The sequence below is a fragment of the Theropithecus gelada genome, chromosome 20 (assembly GCF_003255815.1).
Source record: "Theropithecus gelada isolate Dixy chromosome 20, Tgel_1.0, whole genome shotgun sequence".
NCBI lineage: Eukaryota > Metazoa > Chordata > Mammalia > Primates > Cercopithecidae > Theropithecus > Theropithecus gelada.
In genome coordinates this window covers 30,056,950-30,066,710 of record NC_037688.1, presented here as the reverse complement: position 1 = coordinate 30,066,710, position 9,761 = coordinate 30,056,950, and the positions used below count along the sequence as shown (strand labels likewise).

At 45.1% G+C, this 9,761-nt stretch overlaps 1 protein-coding gene across 1 annotated transcript; it reads left to right on the top strand.

The window, feature by feature from the left end:
- The first annotated feature begins 2,666 nt into the window (after nucleotides 1-2,666).
- Nucleotides 2,667-7,616, top strand: HP (haptoglobin). The gene is given in 6 exon segments (XM_025370960.1): nucleotides 2,667-2,695; nucleotides 4,468-4,550; nucleotides 4,856-4,957; nucleotides 5,677-5,751; nucleotides 6,685-7,295; nucleotides 7,297-7,616. Coding segments are annotated over 6 exon segments (1,044 nt in total). The 5' UTR covers nucleotides 2,667-2,690; the 3' UTR covers nucleotides 7,465-7,616.
- The last annotated feature ends 2,145 nt before the right edge of the window (nucleotides 7,617-9,761 follow it).

Sequence of the window (9,761 nt, the reverse complement as noted above, 5' to 3'; positions counted from 1 at the left end):
AGTTTCCAAAGTTTTTTCATCACCCCAAACAGGAACTCTGTACCCATTAAGCAATCACTTCCCATTTCTTGCTTCTCCCAGGCCCTAGTAAAGTCGAATCTACTTTTGTTTCTATGCATTTGCTTATTCTAGATACCTTATTATAAGTGGAATCAAGTAATATTTGTCCCTTCGTGTCTGGCTTCTTTCTCTTAGTATGTTTTCAAGGTTTATTCATGTTGTAGCATGTATCAATTTTATTCCTTTTTATACGTGAATAATATTCCATTGTATGTATATAATACGGTTTGTTTATCCATTTATCTGTGGATGGATGCTTGGATTGCTTCTACCTTTTGTGAAAATGCTGTTATGAACATTGGTGTACAAGTCTCTGAGTCTCTGCTTTTAATTCTTCGGGTTTATACCTTGAAGTGGAATTGCTGGGTCAGATAGCAATTCTATGCTTAGCTTTTTGAGGAACCACAAAACTGTTTTCTACAGTAGCTGCACCATTTTACATTCTTACTAGTAAGGTAATGTACCAGGGTTCTAACTCTTCCACATCCTTGCCAACATTTCTCACACACACACACACACACACACACACACACACACACGATTTGTAGCCATCCTAGTAGGCTGTGAAGTGGTGTTTCATTGTGGTTTTGATTTGCAAATTTCCGTATTGACATTTTCCAATGGTGTTGAGTGACTTTTTTTTTTTTTTTTTTTGTTTTTGAGATGGAGTCTCGCTCTGTTGCCCAGGCTGGAGTGCAGTGGTGCAATCTCGGCTCACTGCAACCTCTGCCTCCCAGGTTCAAGCAATTTTCCTGTCTCAGCCTCCCAAGTAGTAGCCGGGACTACAGGTGGATGCCACCACTCCTGGCTAATTTTTGTATTTTTAGTAGAGATGGGGTTTCACCGTATTTATATTGATCAGACTGGTCTCGAACTCCTGGTCTCAGGTGATCCACCCGCCTCGGTCTCCCAAGGTGCTGGGATTATAGGTGTGAATCACCGCCTTGAGTCTTGAGTATCTTTTTATGTGCTTTTTGGCACTTTATGTATATTTTTTGGAGAAATGTCTATTCAAATTCTTTCCCTATGCTTTAATTGTTTGTCTTTTTGTTGTTGTAGTAGGAAACACTCTGGATAATAACCCTTTATCAGATATATAATTTGAAAATATTTTCTCCCATTCTGTAGATTGTCTTCACTTTTTTTTTTTTTTTTTTTTTTTTGAGACAGAGTCTTGCTCTGTCACCCAGGCTGGGGTGCAGTGGTGCGATCTAGGCTCACTGCAACCTCTGCCTCCTGGGTTCAAGCAATTCTCCTGCCTCAGCCTCCTGAGTAGCTGGGATTACAGGCAGGCATGCGTCACCATGCCCAGCTAATTTTTGTATTTTTAGTAGAGATGGGGTTTCATCATGTTGGTCAGACTGGTCTCAAACTCCTGACCTCGTGATCCGCCCACCTCAGCCTCCCAAAGTGCTGGGATTACAGGCGTGAACCACTGCGCCTGACCTGTCTTCATTTTCTTAATATGTCTTTTGATGCACAAACATTCATTCCAATGAAGCCCAATTTATCTAATTTTTCTTTGATTGCTTATGATTTTGGTGTCATATCTAAGAATCCATTGCCAAGTTTTACTTGGTTTTGATGTCTAGAAGACTGCTATCATACTGAAGGTAATCTTCTGAAACTTGCACTTTTCTTTCAAAAATTATGTTTATAAGATTATCCATGTTCTTGCAGAGTTTATTCATTTTATGCTGTATGATATTCCATTATATCCACATACAACGCAGTATTGACCCTTCCTCCTGTTGATGGGCATTTGTCTTGTTTCTAGTTACTTTGCTACTACATCAGTGTCACCATGATTATCCAAAAGTAATTCTTTTGTACACTCTAATTTAAGAACCACTAACCCTTTTTAACGAATAAATCAACCTTTTATCGAGTTGCTACTAAATTTCAATTGACTGGTACTTGGGATACACACAGGTGCAGACATTTGACTTAGACATACTGATTTTTCTCATCTGCCTATTTAGGCTAATCAACAGACTATAAAACCATAAGAACCACTGCCATTGAGTATGGTCTGTGTCGGTCTACACTATAGCTTTAACTAGTTGTGTGATTTCTTGCAAAGAACAATCAGGGAAGACACAATAAACACATTTACTGATTTCACGCTGGAGAGCTTTTAAGCAATAGGGAGATGTCCACACACAAGGTGGAGAAAATTACTGTGAAAAGGGAATTCTTTCTTTAGAGCCCTATCTAAGCTAGGTTGCAGAAATGTCTACAATGGGTTTAAAACAACTCAAAGTAAGGCCTTCTACAGCGTGAAAATCCTCTAAGATAAAGAGACTGATGGCTCCTGCTGCTGCCCTGTCGTGCCCAGTTGCTGATTTCGGGAAATACTTTGGCAGGTTCGTGGGTCACAGAGGTGCCAGGTTTCTTCGGGGTTTGTAATAGAACACCACAGGAAAATCAAGTGTGAAGCAAGAGCTCAGCTCTTAACAGGGGTATTGTTTGTGGTTTTGTTACTGGAAAAGATAGTGACCTTACCAGGGCCAAAGTTATGTAGACACAGGAATTACGAAATGGAGAAGGGGGAGAGGTGAGCTGGTGGCAGCATAAAAAGACCAGCAGATGCCCACAGCACTGCTCTTCCAGAGGCAAGACCAACCAAGATGAGGTGGGTCCACAGCGTTCTCTCCTGCAAAGCTTTCCTCTGGTTCTTTATTTCAGTCTTCTTTGCGTACATTGGTAGAGATGCAGAAATAGAACAAAGAAACGGGCAAATGGGCTAAACTATAGTGAACTAAAGGGCTTAGTGTGTTAAATCTTCTCCTTTTCTGCATCCATAGAAGACAGTGCTATCTTTCCCAGGAGATGAGATTTACTCTCAGGAGTGTCTTTTTCCTTGAGGTTACATTTTTGTCTTTGTAGGGGATGTCATCAACTCCTGTGGTAGGCTTCCTGGCATTCTGAGTATATTAATTAGCAGATATTTTCCTCTTTAAAAATGTATAATAAGAAAGACTAATTGTAACACATATGAATGACACATTAATTGACTAGTACCTGGGATATACACTAGTACCTGGGATACAACTAATTAAGGCACTTAGATCTTATAAAAATAAAGACTTTTTGAAATGTTGAAATAATAAGACTAGATTTTTTTTTTTTTTTTTTTAATAAGGATTCTCGCTGTGTCACCAGGCTGGAGTGCAGTGGTGCGATCTCGGCTCACTGCAACCTCTGCCTCCTGGGTTCAAGTGATTCTCCTGCCTCAGCCTCCCGAGTAGCTAGGACTACAGGTGTGCGCCACTATGTCCACCTAATTTTTGTATTTTTAGTAGAGATGGGGTTTCACCATGTTGGCCAGGATGATCTCGATTTCTTGACCTCGTGATTTGGCTGCCTCGGCCTCCCAAGGTTTTGGGATTACAGGCATGAGCCACCACATCTGGCCTAGAAACTATTTTAATAGAAGCATTAGTGCCTGAATGGTCAGCATCTGTTAGCGAGATGGTGAACTGGCAGATGGCACCTGTGCGTCAATGCCCATGGCCACAGTCCTGCTTTTGGACACCAGTTCTCTTCCAGGTAACCTTCTGGCATTTTGGGGTTTGAGATACCATTTCCTAAAGATGAACTACCATAAAGTACTAGAAATAACCATATGTTTAAAAGTATATATATAAGGAGGCCGGGCGCAGTGACTCACAAGGTCAGGAGATCAGACCCTCCTGGCTAACACAGTGAAACCGCATCTGTACTAAAATTACAAAAAATTAGCCGGGCATGGTGGCAGGTGCCTGTAGTCCCAGCTACCCAGGAGGCTGAGGCAGGAGAATGGTGTGAACTCGGGAGGCGGAGCTTGCAGTGAGACAAGATCATGCCACTGCACTCCAGCCTGGGTGACAGAGCAAGACTCCATCTCAAAAAAAAAAAAAAAAAAAAAAAAAATTGTGTATTTATTATGGAAAATATCAAGAAGTAGAGGAATAGCATAAAAAGTCCTAAGTTCCCATCTCTGAGTTATCTACATTTTATTACCAGTATCTTTGGTGTGCCTGAGGGAGGTTTCTCTTTCCTGGAGGGCTCCTCTATTATTGCCAATGTACTTTCCTGAATGCAGCCAGAAACTGAGCCCCTACTCACCCCACACCCACGTGCCTTCCTATCCCTCTCTGAAGCTTCCGCAGAAATCCCAGCAGGACAGAGCTTGCTGGAAGCTTGGCACGCTCAGAAGCTGCTAAAGCATGTGTCTGCGGGGGTGGGGGTAACTTCTTGGTCCTAGCACATCCATATATCGATTTTCTTTCTGGCTGCTAAGTGGGAGGAGTGTGTGTGTAGGCATGTGTGCGTGTGTGGGTACACGCATGTGTGTGTGGATGCATGCATGTGCTGTGAAGCAGGGAGACCAGCTTTCCACTCCTTCCTGTCTTCTCTCTGCAGTGCTCTGGGAGCTGTCGTTGCCCTCCTGCTCTGGGGACAGCTTTTTGCAGTGGACTCAGGCAACGATGTCACGGATATCGCAGGTCAGTCTTTGGTTGGGTAGGAGCGTGCATCCCGGGCGCCGCCGCATCCCCCTCTGACCCTCTCGGGTCTGCACTCTCTCTCTGAGAACACCCAGCTGCCCCTTCTTATCTTGACCTCTGGGCTTTCAGGACCATGAAGAACATTGGGGTTCCTGCCAGAAATGAGGGGAGCTTGTGCTTCCATTGGCTTCTATTCAGGGTGGAAGGAGATTGATGTGCAGAGCAGCTTCCACTCATCTGACTTTTCATGGTTCACTGGGAACAATTTCCAAATAGTAAACTCTCTTGCTTCTCTCTCTTTGCAGATGACGGCTGCCCAAAGCCCCCCATGATCGCAAATGGCTACGTGGAGCACTTGGTTCGCTACCAGTGTAAGAACTACTACAGGCTGCGCACAGAAGGAGATGGTAAGACGTGGACAACTGTCTCTATGCCCTATGGGCGGTGCTGGGGTGATTTGCCAGAAAGGTCATTGCTCTCCTTGGAGCCAGGAGATTTAGATTCTAATAGGCATTTTGTTGTCAGTAGCTGTGGCCCTTTGGGCAGACGAACTTTTGTCAGCCTCAAGTTTTCTGTTTTGTTAAGGGGAGGCCATGCCATGCAGCCTACCTATCTCAGAGTCAGATTTCCATCTCCAGCGGGAGATGTGGGAAAAGGAGGAACGCTGATGACGACAGGTCACCCCCACCTAGTGAGTCCTGCTGTCCTGGCACTGCTCTAAGTGCTTCATATTTATTTGCTCACTTAGTCCTCACAATATCCCTCTGAATAGAGGTCATTGTTCTCACTTTGCTGATAAGGAAACAGAGGCACAGACAGGTTGAGTCTCTTGCCCAAATTCAGGCAGCCTGTAAGACGCAGTCAGGATTTGAACCCTGAGCCCTCCGTGTACTGCCTGGCTGTGACCAACATGACCACAGTGTGTTCTGCTGGGCGTAACTGGAGTCCAGGCACTTGGTTTCCAGCACAGCACTCTTTCCCTCCTCCTCATATTCTCTCTCCTTTTCCCCTTCCTACTTGTCCCCTTTTCCTCTTCCTTTTAATTCTTCTCTTTAAATGCCTTCTCACTCTGCTCGGGATGCAGACTTGACTTAGCCTTTGGCTCATTTCTTGCCTTTTGTTTCAGGAGTGTACACCTTAAACAATGAGAAGCAGTGGACAAATAAGGCTGTTGGAGATAAACTTCCTGAATGTGAAGCAGGTGGGTGCTGAGCACTTACCAGTGCAGGCAGACTTCCAGGTGGGAACGTCCTAGAGGCACAGCCTTCCAGCACGGCTTCCTCTGAGCACACAAGAGCCAAGAGGAGGGATGTGGGAGAACCGCAGCTGGCCAGGGAGAGACTTAAGCAGTTAGGTGGTAACTCCCTAAGGGTCACTAAGGGTCAAAGGGTCTTGTTTATTGGGGCCTGAAGGGCACTGGCTGAATCCACTGTCTACACTGCCCACAGATCAGGAGAGCCTGTGCATACAGAGAACCTGCTAGAGAGCCCTGGGTGTAAAGAGAAGAAAGCTCCAGGGAGAACAAGTCAAGGGATAACATACAATCTTAATCCACGGAAGCCTAGAAGGAGGCTGGACGTGGGCTGGGACTGCTGCTTCTCGTTATTAGCAGGAGCTGTTGTTCTCTCCTTTCCTTCTCGGAACCAGAGGCAAAGGCTCAGCCTCTTCGGCTCTTACTGGTGTGGAACTACCAACCTGCCTCATAATAACTGCACTATCTACAAAATCTGAGCTCCAGTCAATGATGCTCTAGATTCCTCTTTCTTCAGAGAGAATGAATTATTGTAGCTCCTAGCCCTTTCAATGAATTTCAGGGAATTGTGGAAATTCCTTTGTTGGGATAATTGTTTAAATATAATACAGTTCACCAGCCAGGGCTCAAAAATCTCAGTATTTCCCATTTCCTTTGTTAGAAAAGTAGGAAATAGAGCTTTTTGTAATGTAAACAATTAAAAAAACAGAATTATTTAAAAACTGCAACTATTGGGAATGAGATGAGCAGGCAGTAAGGGCAAAGCATTTAATTCTTTCTAGTTTACGCAGCAGTGACAGCCGCCCATGCTTTTACCCCTCTTTCTCAGATGGAAAGGCTCTTGCACATTTCCACTCACGAGTGTCTTGCTCTCCTTGACAGTGTGTGGGAAGCCCAAGAATCCGGCAGACGCAGTGCAGCGGATCCTGGGTGGACACCTGGATGCCAAAGGCAGCTTTCCCTGGCAGGCTAAGATGGTTTCCCGCCATAATCTCACCACAGGGGCCACGCTGATCAATGAACAATGGCTGCTGACCACGGCTAAAAATCTCTTCCTGAACCATTCAGAAAATGCAACAGTGAAAGACATTGCCCGTACTTTAACACTCTATGTGGGGAAAAAGCAGCTTGTAGAGATTGAGAAGGTGGTTCTACACCCTAACTACTCCCAGGTAGATATTGGGCTCATCAAACTCAAACAGAAGGTGCCTGTTAATGAGAGAGTGATGCCCATCTGCCTACCTTCAAAGGATTATGCAGAAGTAGGGCGTGTGGGTTACGTGTCTGGCTGGGGGCGAAATACCAATTTTAACTTTACTGACCATCTGAAGTATGTCATGCTGCCTGTGGCTGACCAATACGATTGCATAAAGCACTATGAAGGCAGCAAATGCCCCAAAAGGAAGGCACCGAAGAACCCTGTAGGGGTGCAGCCCATACTGAATGAACACACCTTCTGTGCCGGCATGTCTAAGTACCAGGAAGACACCTGCGATGGGCGATGCAGGCACTGCCTTTGCCGTTCACGACATGGAGGAGGACGCCTGGTATGCAGCTGGGATCCTAAGCTTTGATAAGAGCTGTGGTGTGGCTAAGTATGGTGTGTATGTGAAGGTGACTTCCATCCAGGACTGGGTTCAGAAAACCATAGCCGACAACTAATGCAAGCCTGGCCGGAAGCCCTTGCCTGAAAGCAAGATTCCAGCCTGGAAGAGGACAAAGTGGATGGGAGTGGACGGGATAAGATGTGGTTTGGAGCTGATGGGTGCCAGCCCTGCGTTGCTGAGTCAATCAATAAAGAGCTTTCTTTTGACAATCTTGAGTCTTTTTTATTTGCTCCTTTATGGTCCAGGGTAGCCAGAAGGTATAGAGTCTACTGGGATTATGGAAGAGAACACCCCAAACCCACTGGAAATCCCGAAGGTGATACAAACTCTTCCACCTTAGGGAATCATGCTCACTGACTGAGTGCCTACTGAATGCTAGGCCCCAGAAAGGCAACTGTTGTCCTTGTTTTACAGAGAAGGAAACAGAGACTCAGAGATGGTAAGTGAGTTGCTTAAGGTTACATAGCCATGAAACAATGAAGCAGAACTTTGAACCCAGCCCTGTTTGATACAAACTCAGAGCTCTTTTCACTGCATGCTGTTGCCTCTTCAAAGTGAATTAGGAGAAAGGGCATGGGCCTGGTGAGGAAGAGCCTAGCTCAAAATGGGATGGGGAAAAAGTGTTTTGACACAGACAGTACTTCAGAGTTTGGGATCTAACCTACCAGCACTCCAGAAAACAAAAGACGATGATGTAAAGGCAGGATCTCTGGACTTGCTGAGTGCAAGTCACAGATTGGTCCATACATTTGCTAGGTAATTTAGGCTTCCTGGCCATCAGTTCCTGGTCTCTTCCATGAAGGACTTGAGCCAGGCAATGGCTAATGTCCCTATCAGCAATAACCTTCCGGGACTCTGTAAAGAGTGGGAGGTAGAGTCCCTGCCTCAGTACAAGCTGCTTTTCCTACTTGGAACAAACCCACCCTTCGCCAGGAATCAAATGCAAGCTGGCTGAGCCTCCTCTCCTGATGGCAGGTCACGCTATCAAGGGTCTCCCAGAAGAAAGGTTCTGGAGCTCTGATAAACAGAAGCTGTTCTAGTGAATTTTTTCTTGCTATAAGCCTTCAATACCACCAATCACGAATGCGCCTTCTTCTTATGCCAAAATACGGCCCCTCCTTTGCAGGGTGTAAAACGACACTGATGTCACTCTCTCTCACCAGGGTCTGGCCATCTTTCTGAAGCTCTCCTCACAGGCACCCTGCAGATTCATCAATAAACTTCAACAGGTTAGCGCTAGTAGGCCAATAAGACACACACCTATATTCTAGAACCTGTGAAAGACATAATAGCCACAAACTGGAAAATAATATACCTCTTAAAAAAAAGCCTCTCAGAACACAGTCACTTACACCGTTTCCTCTTGTAGTTCTCTTCAGCACCAAGTTTCTTGGAAGAACAAGCTGTTCCCCAGTTTTCTTAAAGAATTGTCTGATCGTATTAAGTAAGTGGCTCTGGTAAAATAACAGTAAGAGAAAAGCTGTGGCATTCTCTTGATCGCTCATCTTCTCTGCCTTCCTCCCCAGCACCACCTCCTGGCCTCAGCCTGTGGGCTTCTGCAACACTAAACTCCATGTTGTTCTCTGATACATCTGGCCGTCTCCAGCCCCTGGGTTTTATTTTCTTGGGGCCCCTCTGCTGAAATTCCCTTCCCCTTGCTGTATAAACACCTCCTACTCTCCTTCAACATGCAGACACTGCCTCCTCTAAGGAGCCATCTGTACTTATGTAGCTGTGAGCATAGGATACGGCATACAGCAGGCACTTAATAAATACTTGTGGAATGGAAAGCAACTAAGATAGGATCAAAAATACAAATCAGGACTTGAGAGAAAGATGATCAAAAGCTCTCAGGAGGGTTCTGGGCTCGGTGTCTCACGCCTGTAATCCCAACACTTTGGTAGGCTGAGGCAGGCGGATCACTTCAGGTTGGGACTTTGAGACCAGTCAGAGCAACGTGAAGAAACCTCGTCTTTACTAAAAATACAAAAAATTAGCCAGACATGGTGGCATATGCCTGTAATCCAAGCTACTCGGGAGGCTGAGGCAGGAGAATTGCTTGAACCTCAGAGGTGGAAGTTGTGGTGAGCTGAGAGCATGCTGTTGTACTCCAGCCTGGGCAACAAGAGCGAAACTGTGTCTCAAAAAAAAAAAAAAAAAGAAAAAAGAAAAAAACAACAAAAAAAAGAACACCACAGGAAAATCAAGTGTGAATCAAGAGCTCAACTCTTAATAGGGGTAATGTTTGTGGTTTTGTTACTGGAAAAGATAGTGACCTTGTCAGGGCCAAAGTTATGTAGACACAGGAATTACGAAATGGAGAAGGGGGAGAGGTGAGCTGGTGGCAGCATA